This window comes from Perognathus longimembris, chromosome 14 (genome assembly GCF_023159225.1).
Source record: "Perognathus longimembris pacificus isolate PPM17 chromosome 14, ASM2315922v1, whole genome shotgun sequence".
Classification (NCBI taxonomy): domain Eukaryota; kingdom Metazoa; phylum Chordata; class Mammalia; order Rodentia; family Heteromyidae; genus Perognathus; species Perognathus longimembris.
Window position 1 is genome coordinate 37408067 of NC_063174.1, and position 15155 is coordinate 37423221.

At 47.4% G+C, this 15155-nt stretch overlaps 1 protein-coding gene and 1 non-coding gene across 2 annotated transcripts in view; both read left to right on the forward strand.

The window, feature by feature from the left end:
• Positions 1-15155, forward strand: part of Plekhd1 (pleckstrin homology and coiled-coil domain containing D1) — a 29350-nt gene that overhangs the window by 8682 nt on the left and 5513 nt on the right. Inside the window, exons 2-7 of the mRNA XM_048362857.1 lie at positions 3492-3585; positions 3870-3959; positions 4129-4205; positions 5538-5629; positions 6227-6279; positions 13806-13900. Of these exons, the coding sequence (XP_048218814.1) occupies positions 3492-3585; positions 3870-3959; positions 4129-4205; positions 5538-5629; positions 6227-6279; positions 13806-13900 (501 nt within the window). The remainder of the gene's footprint in view (positions 1-3491; positions 3586-3869; positions 3960-4128; positions 4206-5537; positions 5630-6226; positions 6280-13805; positions 13901-15155) is intronic.
• Positions 14600-14704, forward strand: LOC125363752. Its single transcript, XR_007213333.1, has one exon. It is a non-coding gene; the product is annotated as a U6 spliceosomal RNA (small nuclear RNA).

The following is a 15155-nucleotide window of genomic DNA, read 5'->3' on the forward strand; positions in this document are numbered from 1 at the left end:
GCGTGGAGGCAGGCATGGCTTGTGGTAAGAACTGGAGGAATGTAAGCTGCCATTGTTATTACAGCAGCCACAGGCCTGCTGATTAGAGCCTTGCAGATCCTTCCAGAACCAGGCATCTTCCTAACTCGGGACCTTTGCACCTGCGGCTTCTCTGCCTGGAACATCTTTTCTCTCCTCAAAAATCACCTTTTGGGGCTGGGAATATGGCCTAGTGGCAAGAGAGCTTGCCTCAGATACATGAAGCCCTGGGTTCGATTCTCCAGTACCACATATCTAGAAAACGGCCAGAAGAGACGCTGTGGCTCAAGTGGCAGAGTGGTAGCCTTGAGCAAAAAGGAAGCCAGGGACAGTGCTCAGGCCCTGAGTCCCACGCCCCAGGACTGGCCAAAGATAAAAAAATTTTAAAAAATCACCTTTTGTAAAATTTGAGATAAGGTCTTGCAGCTCAGGCTGTCCACTCAAAATCCTCCTCAGCCTCCTAAGTGCCGGGATTACAGGAGGGCACCGCTACATCTAGCTAAGATGACTTAGCCTTCCTCTGCCCACCTTGGCTGATATCAGCCCCCTACTCCCACCCCCTAGCATCATCCAGTTCTGGTGAAGATGGGTCAACTTCTCAGGCCATCTTCTAGGTATGTTTCCATATGGCAGTGGAGAGGGGAAAGGGACAGAGAGAGGAAGGAGGAAGGTGTTTTCCTCTTTCTATAAAGCTACCATGCTAGTGGATTAGGGCTTTGGCCTTATTAGCTCATTTAACCTTCGTTTTCTCCTAAACATCCAAGCCTCAAATGCAGTCACTTGGAGTTAGAACTTCACTGTACTCAGGGAGAGGCCCCAGCAGTATTTCTGCTGTGGCTGAATGGGGCAGGGGCAGAGGTGGCTCTGTGCTACTGGCAGGGTGACAGCCACAGACTCAACTGCTTCTCACTATCACCTTAGAAGACAGGTGTTTTTTTTTTTTAATTTATTTTTCTTTTGCCATTCCTGGGGCTTGAACTTCGGGCCTGGGCACTGTCCCTGTGCTTCTTTTCTCAAGGCGAGTGCTCTACCATTTGAGCCACAACTCCATTTCCATCTTCTTGTGGTTAACTGGAAATAAGAGTCTCATGGACTTTTCCTGTCTGGGTTGGCTTTTGGCTGAGATCCTCAGCTCTCAGCCTCCTGAGTAGCTAGCTAGGGTTACAAGCATGAGCCACTGACATCTGGCTAAGGCCAGTATTGTGTTTTGGTTTTTAATTTTTAATTATTATAAAGGTGATGTACAGAGAGGTTACAGTTACAAGAGTCAGGTAAAGAGTACATTTCTTTTTGAACAATGTCACCCTTTCCCTCGCTCTCTCCTGGTTTTTTCTTCCCATCCCCTACCCACAAGCTGTGTAATTTGTTTTCCAGTGTCCAGCAAGTACCATTGCTGCATTATCCCACCCTATGTCCCTCCATTTCTGTGCCTCCCCTTATACTCCCAAAGACATATAAATGAACAAACAGAACAAAAAGAAAAGAAAAACAGCAAAAAAGAAAGAAACCTCTTGTTTCTGTTTTCTGGAGTTCATTTTGATAAATATTATTTTGTATGATCAGATAAGGCAGGTGTTTTCTACAGGTTAGAAAAAACCCCAATCTCATAGAGCTGGGTGTGATTGTCTAACCCCCACCCCACCAGCCAGCTGGTGGTGGGTGCCAAGGGCCAAGTGCACAGTCTGCTCAGCAAGTGCAGATGCTCAGATGTCACTGTGGGCTGGCCTGAGAATGAGAACTGGGTGAGGAGGGCTCAGTCAGAAGAAGGAGGGAGGGAGGCCGTGCCAGGCAGAGCACCATCATCTCCATCTGAGCGCCACAGGTCTCTAGAGCATAGAGCCACTGAAGGGCAAAAATGGTGAAGAGTGGAGTGGTGGGTAGGTAGGAGGACCAGAATGTCACCCAATTCAGAAGTAGGTAGTATCTGTGTGCTCTCTCAGAATCGTTGGCATTTAGCAGTGTCACCAGGGTCCTGAGGGCTGTATTTGTTATGTGATTGGGCAGAAAGGGTCAGACAAAGAAAATGGGTCGAAGCCCAGTGCAGTTGTGCGCATTACCTCCAGCTACTTTGGAGGCTGAAGTGTAAGGATCGTGGGTTTGAAACTAGCCTTGACTCAAAAAACAAAACAGCCAAACCATCTCAAACCAATTAGCTGGCATGAGGCTCACACCAAAGCACAGAGCTGTGCTTCACTCTGCTCAGGAGAAGAGAGATGGCAGCTCTCCCAGACCCACGCCTAGCCCTCCGCTTGCTGCATGGCAGCTGTGTCCTCAGAAGAGGTCCCACGCCTGGCAGAACCACCAGCAACTTCTCCAGCACCTCACATGGAGGGGTTAAGAGCAGGCTCTTAATTGAGCACTGGTGGCTCACACCTGCAATCCTACCCACTCAAGAAGTGGAGGTCCAGAGGATGATGATTCAAGGCCAGCTTGGGTAGAAAAGTTTCCAAAATACCTTGCAAAAAGCAAGGCTGAATGTGGCTCAAATGGTTGAGACTGAAAGCTGAGCTGACACAAGCCTTGAGATCAAATCCCAATGCTGGGGTGCATGCGCACACACACCCCATCATCCCCAACATACACACAGAAACAGGCTCTTGAGGTGGGGGCTGACAGTTGTGTAGCATTTGCCTTTCATGATGTAAACCCTCCATGGCTGATATCAAGTGCTAACAAATTGTCACCAAAGGCAGAGCAGTGAGAAATGGCCACTGTTGGCTGCTGTAAGCCATCCCAGCAGGGATGTGCTGCTGCTTTGACTTCTCCTCCTCCCCCCTGCATACAGCAACAACAGCTCCTGTGCCTTGTGTTCACAGCACATCACTGCTACTGTGCCCTGGAGGAAGGAGTCAGCATTCTGGGTGTCTGAGCCCCAGGGGCTTTTGAGGCTCCATTGACTCTTCCCCCTGGAGAACACTTGCTGCTCATCAGTTCTTTAAGAGGCCCCAGGGTGGGCCCCGTGCTGGAGCTGGCGCTGAGGAGTCACCTCCCCAGCAGCTAGGAAACTCAAAGGGCACGTGGTCCTCAGTTACACTTGAATTCTGGAAGGAGGCTGTGAGCAATCTGAGACATGAGGGATATTAGGAGCTGCCCACTGGCCTGACCACTGACCAGCGAGTATCTAGTTCCATTTGGTTGCCAATTCTCAAGATGACACCAAAAGACCCATCTTGCAATCACATGTCTCCTATGCATGGAGGAGTTCCTAAGTGACTGGGGGTGATAGCTAGAGGGGTGGGAGGTACCCAAGAGGAAGGGCCACAGGTGCTCTGCTGTGCCACAGGTGTCAGCTCAGGGGGCACAGAGGCAGGTGGCCCTGGAAACCAGCCCAGGGCCTCCCTCCCCCGTCCCCTGGTGTGGGGCCTGCACTGTCTACAGGGGAGGCTGGCCGGCATTATGGAGTGTGGGCTCTTGTTGTCCCCAGAGATCTCACCCCTTCTCTCCTGGTTGCTCTGTTCTCCCCATCACTATAGGTTTTTCATCATCAAAGAGAGCTTTCTGCTTTATTACTCTGAGAGCGAGAGAAAGAGCTTTGAATCTAATAAGTACTTCAATATACATCCCAAGGTGAGATGCCTCCGCCACAGAGCTACTGGCGTGGGGGTGGGAGTGGGAATATCCGATGTCTTGCTCTGGTCTAGCTGAGAGTCTGGAGAGAAAGAATTCCCTTCTGTGCCCTTTCTACTTGTACCCTCCTTTACCCCCAAAGCCTGTCCAGTCCTTCAACTTCCTTCTGGGAGTCAGTTTGGCCTCTGTCGGGTCTGGGATGTTGGCAGCATCTAGCTTTCTCCAGGGGCCCCTGAGTGAAGGGTTGGGTGGGCCGCAAGCTGCCTATTCTGCTTCTTCCTCAGGGGGTCATCCCTCTGGGGGGCTGCCTGGTGGAGGCCAAGGAAGAGCCCAGTATGCCCTATGCCATGAAGATCTCACACCAGGACTTTCATGTGAGTGCCAGAGCAGAACCGGCTTCTTGGTTTTTGTTCCCTCAGAACAACCCTGCACAGTCTGGCCTGGGAGGCCTGTCAGTGCCCAGGGTAGTGGGGGCTGGGGAGGGAGGAGTGGGCCTTCCTCAGCCTCGGAATGACACACTCTGGCTGCTCCTCTTCCTGGCAGGGAAACATCTTGCTGGCTGCCGAGTCCGAGTTTGAGCAGACGCAGTGGCTGGAGATGCTGCAGGAGTCTGGGAAAGTGTAAGTATCTGCCAAGACTGTGGGGGAGCCAGGAGAGAAGGGGTGTGTCTGCCCAGTGCTCCCTGCCTCTCCACTGGCATCCTGACACAGAAACTTGAATAGGGGGATGGGAAGAGACAACTCAGGCTTTAGAGCACTTGCTAAATGAGTCCTGTAAGTGAGGGAGCAGTCACAGGTGGCAGGCCATTTGCCTCCAACTCTTGGGAGTGAATCCAGTGTCACTGGTTATGAACTCTCCCTTCCCAGACCTGTAGTTAATCCTAGCAAAGACTAGAACTAAGATTTTGTAAATCAAGAGTCTAGATCAGGGCTGGGAATATGGCCTACTGGCAAGAGTGCTTGCCTCGTATACATGGAGCCCTAGGTTTGATTCCTTAGCACCACATATATAGAAAACGGCTGGAAGTGGCCCTGTGGCTCAAGTGGCAGAGTTGCTAGCCTTGAGCAAAAAGAAGCCAGGGACAGTGCTCAGTGCCAAAAACAAAAAAGAGTCTAGGGCTGGGGATATGGCCTAGTGGCAAGAGTGCCTGCCTCGGATACACGAGGCCCTAGGTTCGATTCCCCAGCACCACATATACAGAAAACGGCCAGAAGCGGCGCTGTGGCTCAAGTGGCAGAGTGCTAGCCTTGAGCGGGAAGAAGCCAGGGACAGTGCTCAGGCCCTGAGTCCAAGGCCCAGGACTGGCCAAAAAAAAAAAAAAAAAAAAAAGAGGCTAGATCATAAAAACCCCAGCCCAACACACACACACACACACACACACACACACACACACACACACACACACACACACACACACACACACACACACACACACACACACACACACACACACACACACACACACACACACACACACACACACACACACACACACACACACACACACACACACACACACACACACACACACACACACCCACCCCCCCCCCCCCCCCCTTGCAAGGTCCTGCCCATTCAAGCTGAATCATAACTTTAGCCTGACAAATAACCGAGTCATGTATGCCCTGTGCCTGGCTAGGTGCTAGGCATGCAGTGATACAGAAAGCTAACCAGGAGGTAAGCTCTGCTCTGCTCTGCTCTGCTCTGCTCTGCTCTCCTCTCCTCTGCAAGTACTCTTGGCCCCCATGGCCCACTTTGCAGCAGGGCCAGCCTCCAGTTACTGTAACTGATCAATGCTAGTGGCCTGGAGCCCACTGGCCAGAATGAGCACCAGCTGTGATTCTAGAGAGACTGAGCGAGCGTGACGAATGCACACTTACCTTCTCAGCCCTTCTGCTTTAACGATTTTGTGTTTCTTTCTCTCTTCTGTCCCATCTGCCCTCCTTCCTCAGGACTTGGAAAAATGCCCAGCTGGGAGAAGCCATGATCAAAAGCCTGGAGGCCCAGGGGCTGCAGTTGGCTAAGGAAAAGCAGGAATACTTAGGTTGGCTGAGGCAGGGGAGTGGGCTGGAATCTGAGGTTCCCTGGTGGCAGCACTTGAGGTCCCAGACTATAGCCAGGGGCTTGCTGGATGGCCCAGGCAAGGGGTGGAGACTTCTCTGGGTAGGGCTTAGCAGGTAGTTTGATGCCTGGAGGGTTTTAAGGTACCTGAAATGTCTTTGTGGCCAGCATGACTTGGGTAAAATAACCTGGACTCTGGACTCAGTATTGGTGCTCATCTCTTGGCTGTGTCTGTCTTTAGACAGTTTAACTTCTCCAAGCCTCAATTTCCAGCCAGAGAAGGGCTGAGGACTAGTGGTAGAGGGACAGTAGGAACCCACTTGAGCCTCCAGCCTCATAGCCCTGCCAGTGCACCGAGCAAGAATCATGACCAGAAAGGAGTCAAGCAGTTTAGGCCAGCAAGGCAGCTTCATTCAGCAGAGTTGGTCCCAGAGTCTGGCTAGCAGAGGTACTGACCTCTTCCTTGAGAGAGAGAGGGGGAAGGGGAGGGAAGGAGTGATGGAGGCCACCTTCAGGCACCCGCCCCCTCAGGACCTCTAGTCTGAGTGAGCTTCTTATAAGTGTGTGCTTGCTTTGACAGACAAACTGATGGAAGAGACAGAAGAACTCTGCCTACAGAGGGAGCAGAGAGAGGTAGGAGTTCTGAGCATGCTCAGAATGGCACCCATCCTTCTACCTCCCCTCCTTGGCAGCTGCATTTTGTATCCAGCTTAGAGACCATGCAGCAGGCTGGACATCCCCAGTACTTGCTGAGAAATCCAACAGGGTGGAACAGGCAGGCCAAGTGAGGCAATAACACTCACAACTTGCTGTTGTCTCTTAGTGGGCAATGTATGTTTCCTCATTAGCTCTCAGGAGGAAAGTCACTCAGTAGGTGACCACCACCTTCTAGAGAAATATCCACCTAAAACCTTTATCTACTTGGCATGATACTCACGGGGCTCTAATGGCCTGGTATCCATACGGGGCTTCTGGTATCCTAAGAGTGATTGGATTCAATGATCTTAGAGATTCCATCATTCTCCAAATGTCCTCAGATGAGCTGTAAGCAGGCTTATCACAGGCCTGTGGAGTCATGACGACTCTTGCAACATTTGAGCCAGCAAAGTCCACTTGATTTCAAATGTCTATGTAGACTTGGCCTTGCCTGTCTTAAGGAGGAATTCCTATACCTGAAGGACAGGGAAAGGTCGTATTCACAGCTCAAACTCTGGGGTCAAACTGCCTGTAACTGACTGTATTTGACCTTACCAACTTCTAGCTGTGTGGCTTCCAGCAAATTACTTAACCACTCTTAATACCAATATTCTCATCTGAAAAATGAGGTGAAGGGGCTGGGAATGTGGCCTAGTGGTTAAGTGCTTGTCTCATATACATGAAGCCCTGGGTTCAATTCCTCAGCACCATAATATAGAAAAGGCTAGAAGTGGCACTGTGGCTCAAGTGGCAGAGTGCTAGCCTTGAGCAAAAAGAAGCCAGGGACAGCGCTCAGGCCCTGAGTTTAAGCCCCAGGACTGGCAAAAAACAAAACAAAACAAAACCCAAAACAATGAAGTGGAGATTAAACAAGATGTTCATATAAAATGTTTAGTGTATAGTACATGCTCAATGATTATCTGTGTTTTTTTTTAAAGGATTGTACTCAATGTTACTTTATTTGCAGTACTTGGACTTGAAACCCAAAGCCTTGTACACACGAGGCAAATGTTTTGCCACTGAGCTACACCCTTAGCCCATGTTTATTTTTACTTTGGAATAGGGTCTTGCCAAGTTGCCCAGGCTGCCTCAGCCTCTCAAGTAGCTGAGATTACAGGTGTGTGCCACCATGCCCATCTTAAGTAATTACTTTTGAGCCTACCCTGCATGATAACTGCCTGTGGTAGGTACAAAGCTGCAGTGTCTTATCCAGATAACTGAGAGGGTCTCTGTCCACTTCTCTTTGCCTTGTCACTCACTGTTATCCTCCTGTACAAGCCACAGGGCTGGGGCCATCAGCCTTGGCTCAGTGCCTGACTCTGGTTCCACTCTCATGAACTCCAGACAAACACAGAAACACTATGTCCCGTTGGTCCTTAAACCTTCCATTGCCTGATCCAGCATCTGGCCCAGGACGAGTGCTTAATAACTGTGGAATGAACCAATAAAATGAACAACTTGGAACTTTGCATTACATCTTGGTTTTTATTTATTTATTAATTTACTTATTTCAGTTATGAGGCTTGAACTCAGGGCCTGGGTACTGTCCCTAAGCTTTTCTACTCAAGGTTAGTGTCCCACCATTTGGAGCCACAACTCCACTTTCGGCGTTCTGGTAGTTAAATGGAGTTAAGAGTTATAGACTTTCCTGCCCCAGCCGGCTTTGAATCACAGTCCTCAGATCTCAGATCTCAGGTCTCAGGTCTCAGATCTCTCTTGAGTAGCTAGGATTATGAGCATGAGCCACCAGCACCCAGCTTACATCCTGCCTTTAGTCCAACACAACAATCCACCTTGATTTTTCTTCTTCAAAAATTTCATTAGTTTTGCTTGTCATTCATTCTTCCAACTAGACTTCAGAGTCATGTTGTTGATTTTAAAACAAAAGAAGAGATTGAGAATTGTACATGGAACACAGGTTGGAGAACTGGCACTGTCAGGCACTGGGTGTCTCCTTTGTCAGGTTGTGGGCCTCTGTGTCTCTCAGCGCTCTTCTAGCTCTCAATGGAATTTTGGCATTTTCTTTACACATCCCCAGACATGGTGCATGAGCCTTTGGTGTGGTGTCAGCAACTTAAAGATGGGTGATCAAGGAAGCCTGGGATGGGATGGAGCAGCATCCACTAGCCAAGGAGGGGAGAGGAGACTTATCCATCAGAGAGGCTAAATCTGGGGCAGCTGTCAGCTGGAGGAAAATTTAGACACTCTATCTAGGTCTTTAGCTGGGAAATTAGGACAGCAGAAACCTACTGAACACAATCCTTACTTAATGCCATAGGCCTGTTGACAGGGAAAGTTGTTGAATACGAAGTCTCTTTTTCTGGAACAAATTGGGAGTAAGGCTCAGGCCCAGCTGTACTTACATGGAGGCTGTTCTGGGCAGGAAAAAGGGAAAAAAAAACTGCCAGGATCACATTCTTTGTCTGTGGCATGTTCTAGATCAGGAATGGAACTCGGATTTAATTCCTGGGTGGACCACTGAGTTAGTCAATTTTTTTCTTCCCTAACTTGCTCATCTATTGAATGGGACCACCTGTCCTCTGCACCTTCGGCATCTCCACTCTGGGTCAGAGATTATTGGGTGTGCTTTAGACCACAGAAAGAGTGAGTGATAGGTTGAAGATTCCCCTGATGATTTGTGAGGTCTGTGGAGGATGGGAGACTGACTGCAGGAAGACTCAAAGTCTAGAACCAAAAGACCCAGATCTCAACTTTCTTATTGACTTCTTGAACATACCCATTAACATCTCTGAGGTTCAGATTCTCTCCATCTCTGACACCTTAATCACAGTTTCTGTAAGGATCAATGGAATAGAATTCAGGAAAGTCCTTCATGTACTTCCAAGACCCTTGTAGACATACTTCGGTAACTATGCAACCCTTGCATCTTCCACGAGGCAGGAAAGGCCTGAGACTCTGTGAGCATGAGCAGAAAATCTAGGAGGATCAGTCCTGGAGGCATCTGTCTAGGGTCAGAAGACAGCACCCTACATTGGGTGCACATCCCCCAGGGGCCCTCTGCTCCTTGTGGCCTCTTCTTAACCCTGGAAGAGAGCAGTCTACCTAACTTTCTTTTTCTGAATGAACTTTGAGAGTTCAACCTTGAATGGAGGTAGGCAGAGGGAAACCAGACATGCCCAGGGCCAGTCTGATATAGTTCTCCCCCCTCATCTAGCCCCCACCTGTCGTAGAGCTTGAACTCAGGGCCTGGGTGTTATCCCTGAGCTCTTTGGCTCAAAGCTAGAGCTTTACCACCTTGAGCCACATCTCCACTTCCTGGTTTTTGTTTTTGTTTTTTTGAGTTAAGGTTAATTGAGGATGAGAGTCTCACAGGGACTTTGCCCTGGCTGACTTCCAACCGCAATCCTCAGATCTCAGCCTCCTGAATAGCTGGGATTATAGGCATGAGGCACCAGCTCCTGGCTCTAATATAGATAGATCTTGCAGACTGAGTTGGAACCTCCCACTACAAGTGTAAAGCTGTTTGCTGACCTCCCTTGTAAATGTTGAATAATGACAGCATTATTTCTCCTTTCCCAATCTGTGTACCATCTGTTGTTCTTTCTTGTCTTACTGCATTACCCAGAAAGTCCACAATAATGCTGAGAAGTAGTGGTGAGAGAGAATACACATGTTTTGTTACTAGTCTTAGAGAAAATGCCCTATGATGAAATGTTCTTTATCAGGTTGAGGAAGTTCCTATTCTTAGTTTGCTGAAGGTGTGTGTGTATGATTAAAAAATCAATAGGCACTGAATATTTCTTCATATGTTGACATAAAGACATGACGTTTCTTTATTAGTCATTATTGGTGTGATGGATTGCATTAATTACTTTTTATTTATTTATTTATTTTTGGCATTGAGCCAGCTTTGAATACCTGGGGGGAAAATCCTACTACTTGGTATGGCATCTTGTTCTTTTTATACACTGTTGGATTTAAAAATATTTCAGCTGGGTGCCAGTGGCTCATGCCTGTAGTCCTAGCTACTCAGGATGCTGAGATCTGAGGATCACAGTTCAGAGTCAGCCTAGACAGGAAAGTCCATAAGACTCTTATCACCAATAAAGTACTCAGGAAACTCTGAAAGTGGTGTTGTGGCTCTAGTGGTAGCTTTGAGTACAAAGAAACTCAGGATAGTGCCTAGGCCCTGAGTTCAAGCCCCAGGACTGGCCAAAAATAATAATATTTTGTTATAGACTTTTGCAACTATGCTCATGAATGATGCTTGTCTAGTATGTAGTGTTTCTGTAATGTCTATTGAATTTTAACAGTGTAATGCTAGAAGTAAGTTAGGAAATACTGCCCTTTCTTTTTTTTCTTTTTTTGGCAATACTGAGGTTTGAACTCAGGGCCTCAAACCTGCTTGGCTAGTGCTTTGTCACTTGAACCACACCTTTAACTTGGCTTTTTGCTGGTTATTTTGGAGATAGGGTCTCATGGACTTCCCTGCCTGAGCTGTCTTTGAACCATGATCAGGACCTCAGCCTCCTGAGTAGCTAGGATTACAGGTGTGCACTACCAGTATCTAGTTCCTCTGCTTTTATATTCTAGAAGATAATAGATATATTTTAGAATATAGATTGTAGAGAATTGGTGTAATTTTTTCCTTTAAATGTTTGGTGGAATTCACCTGGGAACCAATCTGGGCCTGGTACTTTCTGTTTTGGTAGGTGATTATCAATTTAATTTATTTAATAGACATATAGGTCACTCATCTCACTTTCTTGCTCTGGTTCACATGGCTGTTAGATCTTGCTGGACTAGTACAGTGGCCTCCCATCTGGGCTCTAAACTCTTTCTGGACCTACTTCATCCATTTCTCCATACTGAAGCCAGAATTACTGTTTAAAATAGAAATTAGAGCTAAGCACTGACGGCTCACATCTGTAACCAAACCTACTCAGGAAGCAGGGACCTAAGGATCTCAGTCCAAAGCCTGTGCAGACAGAAAAGTCTGTGAGACTCTTATTTCCAATTAATCAACAAAAAGTCAGCCTTGAGTGAAAACATCCAGTGAGAGCTCAAAGCCCTAAGTTCAAACCCTGGTACTGGCACAAACAAAATGGAAATTAGGTCATATTCCCCCTTGTCTTCCCCTGCTTTCTACTCACAACTTTCATTGCATTCCCCCCTCCTCCCCCAAGAAAAATCAGAATCTTCATCATAGCCTAGGGGTTTGCATGGTCTGTCCTCTTGTCAGTCCTCTAACCTCTTCTCATCATATTTGCTTTTACTATGGGTCTAGCCTTATGGCCTGCCTCTCCTCCTATTTATTCACCTTTGTCTGTGAGTTTAAGAATCAGATGATTTGTCCTTCCCTCTCAACTCCTCTACTCTTCTGCCCATCTAGGACAGCTTTTAGAGCTGGTTCCTTGCCTGACATAGTATGTATCTTGTTTTGTAATGCTATTCTAATATATCTGATTGTCTTAGTAATAATTGATTTCTGCATTTGATCAAAAATCCTAGTCTGCTGGGGTATGGCCTAGTGGCAAGAGTGCTTGCCTCGCCTCGTATACATGAAGCTCTGGGCTCGATTCCTCAGCACCACATATATAGAAGAAGTCAGAAGTGGCACTGTGGCTCAAGTGGTAGAGTGCTAACCTTGAGCAAAAAGAAGCCAGGGACAGTGCTCAGGCCCTGAGTTCAAGGCCCAGAACTGGCCAAAAAAAAGGAAAGAAAAAAGAAAAATCCTAGTCTGTATATATACATATTTTTTTCGATAAAATAAGCCCTATGACAGTAACTTTGTATCCTTAGTACACAATGGTGGCAGGTATATAGAACATATTAGACACTCAATAAATTTGTGTAGCATCATTGAATAGGGTAAACATTTCACTGGGGGATTTTCCTGGAATTGGATTGGGCCTGCAAATTGCTTGTGAAAGATCTTTACTGAATGAAGTCTTCCTAATCATCAGTACATTCTTTTCAAGAGCATAATTAGTTTTATTGAGAACACAAAATCATGTCCTGTGAGGCATAGCAAACAGGAATTGCTTGGCTTGGAAGACAAGAAACTGGGGAATGGAACAACTCTTTTAAACACTGGAAAGGAAAAGAATTTAGGTTTGTTCTATGGCCCCTGGGGGGACAGACTGGACCCAGCAAAGGAAATTGGGAGGAAGGCAGATTGTGGCTCTAATTCTTTTTTTTTTTTTTTTTTTTTTTTGGCCAGTCCTGGGGCTTGCCACTAGGCCATATCCCCAGCCATGGCTCTAATTCTTTATGGAAAGAACAGCCCCCTTTCTCTACATGTGCTGGAACCACCAAGCATTGGCCAAGCATCAGCTGCCCCCTGGGCTTTGCCAGTCTTATGATTGGCTAGGAGTTCTCTGTTAGCTCTGTGTGGACTGTGGGGGCCGAGTTAGAAAGGCCAAGGAGTGAGGGAGCTGCTGAAATGAGACAGAGTTTGGGACAAGGATATTGGTGGTTTAAGGGATTAGAGCACAGGAGGAGGTGGGGGTGGGGGAGGTCGAGGGAATGAGACATGCTGCATAAATGATTTGTAACTCATCAGAACCTTCAAAGAATTCAACCAAATCTTTCATCATCATCCATTAATGCTTTTGTATTTGTGGCTTTCAGAGAGTCAGCATTGAGCCTGGCAGGGGGTGGAGCTTGTAAGAAAGAGCTTTTCAATCAGGTTGCTCAAGGATGAAATGGGCTGTCTTAAGAAAGGAACAGATTTCCTATAGTGAGACCTATTCAAGCAGAGCTTGAACCATTTCTAGCAGGAAACTCAGGGGGATTCAAGCATCTGATAGATACTGAATTGCTTTTAAAGTTGCTTTGACCCTGGTAGGCTGTGGTTCATAGGTACCCAAGTCTCAGCAAATACTGCCTGGACCCAGCTGCTTGTGAATTCATGTAAACTGTCTTATACCTATGATCCTACAGGTTCCTACCTGTAATCTTAGCTACTCAGAGGGTAAGATTGGGAGGACTGTAGTTTGAGACCAGACTGGGCAGAAAGTGTTTGTTTTTTGGCCAGTCCTGGGGCTTGAACTCAGGGCTTGGGCACTGTCCTAGAGCCTCTTTGTGCTCAAGGCTAGCACTCTACCACTAGAGCCACAGTGCTACTTCTGGCTTTTTCTGAGTAGTTTATTGGAGATAGGAGCATCACTGACTTTTCTGCCTGGGCTGACTTCAAACCTTGATCCTCAGATCTCAGCCTCCTGAATAGCTAGGATTACAGGCATGAGCCACCAGTGCCCAGCTTGAGTTCACTGTTTTAAGAGGCCGAATTCATCCCAGATTTGGGGTTGGTTGAGATTGTATGTCTCCGAAAAGGGCCAGGACTCCTCAGGTATTCATTCCAAATCTGGCTGAGCCACATTTGGCCAGATTCAGCCAAATCCCAGAGGGTCTCCTTGACTAGTGGAGGGTTCCCAACTTCAGTGAACTTCCCCCCTCTACCCCCCATAACTCTTGTCTTCCTCTCTGGTTGTCTGCAGGAGCTCGAGCGCCTGAACCAGGTGCTGGAGGCTGAGAAGCAGCAGTTTGAGGAGGTGGTGCAGGAGCTGAGAGTGGAGCAGGAGCAGATCAAGAGGTGGTGGTGGGCCCTGGGAGGAGTCCAGGAGGGGTGCCCCAGCTTAGGGCATGCAGAGCAGTGTTCAGCCAGGCCTGGAGAGGCCTCCACCCAGAAGATAGCTCTTGCTTGGTTTGGGTCTCTCTTCCCAATGGTTCAGTCCTCTGTGTACTCAGAGGAAGCTGTGGACATGCAACTTCCCACCCCCAGCAGTGGGCTGTTTCTACTCACTGATAATATTCTCTTACAGTGGTGGGAACTGGAGCACGGAGGCTTGGGCAAATGCAGACTGGCCTCCCCACAAACAGCTAGCCATCCTCATGAGAGCCCCTTACCCAAGCTCAGCCAGGAGCAAGCTGGCCTAGCCTAGAGGTGCTGTCAACCACAACCTCCAACATACTCTGCCTCTTCTGCAGAGTTAATCCTTTTCCCCTTCTGGCTGATGATAACCCTTGGGATCTTTAGTTCCTTCCCACTGTTTGCAAACATGGATACACATTATAATCATGAACTGAATGATAATTGCATGAAGCTAAGGCATCCAAATCTATAGTGTTCAAATGTATCAGGTAGAGAAAGCATCTTATGCCTATAATCTTACAGGTTTATGCTTGTAATTGTTGCTGTTCAGTGGCTGAGACTGGGAGGACTGTGGTTTGAGGCCAGTCTGGGCAAGAAAGGTTTAAGAATCTCATCTCAGCAAACAAGCAAGGCATGAGAGAAACCTGCTTCAGCCACGCCTACTAAAATTGGAATGATGCAGAGAGATTAGCATGGCCCCTGTGCAAGGATGACATGAAAATTCATGAAGTGTTCCATATTTTTTAAAAGGGGAGGGGGACCCCTGGTAATTAGATGTAGCCTATACAGGAATTTGGGTAGTGGCAGCAGTGGTCATTATTATCCTCACCATCATCATCATCATAGACCATCAATAACAGTCCAGAAAAAATTGGTCTTGCAAATAAGTAGGTTTCCTCTCTTGAGATCTTGCCATCTTGGCTTGGAAAACTAGACTTGCACCCAGAAACATTAACACAAATACACACACATACACACATACATATGTGAGGCTAGGAGGTAGTATAGATTTCCTGTGTCATTGGAATTAAGATACATGCATAAGCCTTTGGGTTGAAGGGAATTAGTCCTTGCAAAGTGAGTAGGTTCTAGAAAATTGTCACAATGAGTATAGATTTTAGTAGGTGCTGTCCTGGACAAAGGGTGTGACTGTGCCCTTGTAGGTGCCAACCATGGAAAATGGGGTGTGGTTAAG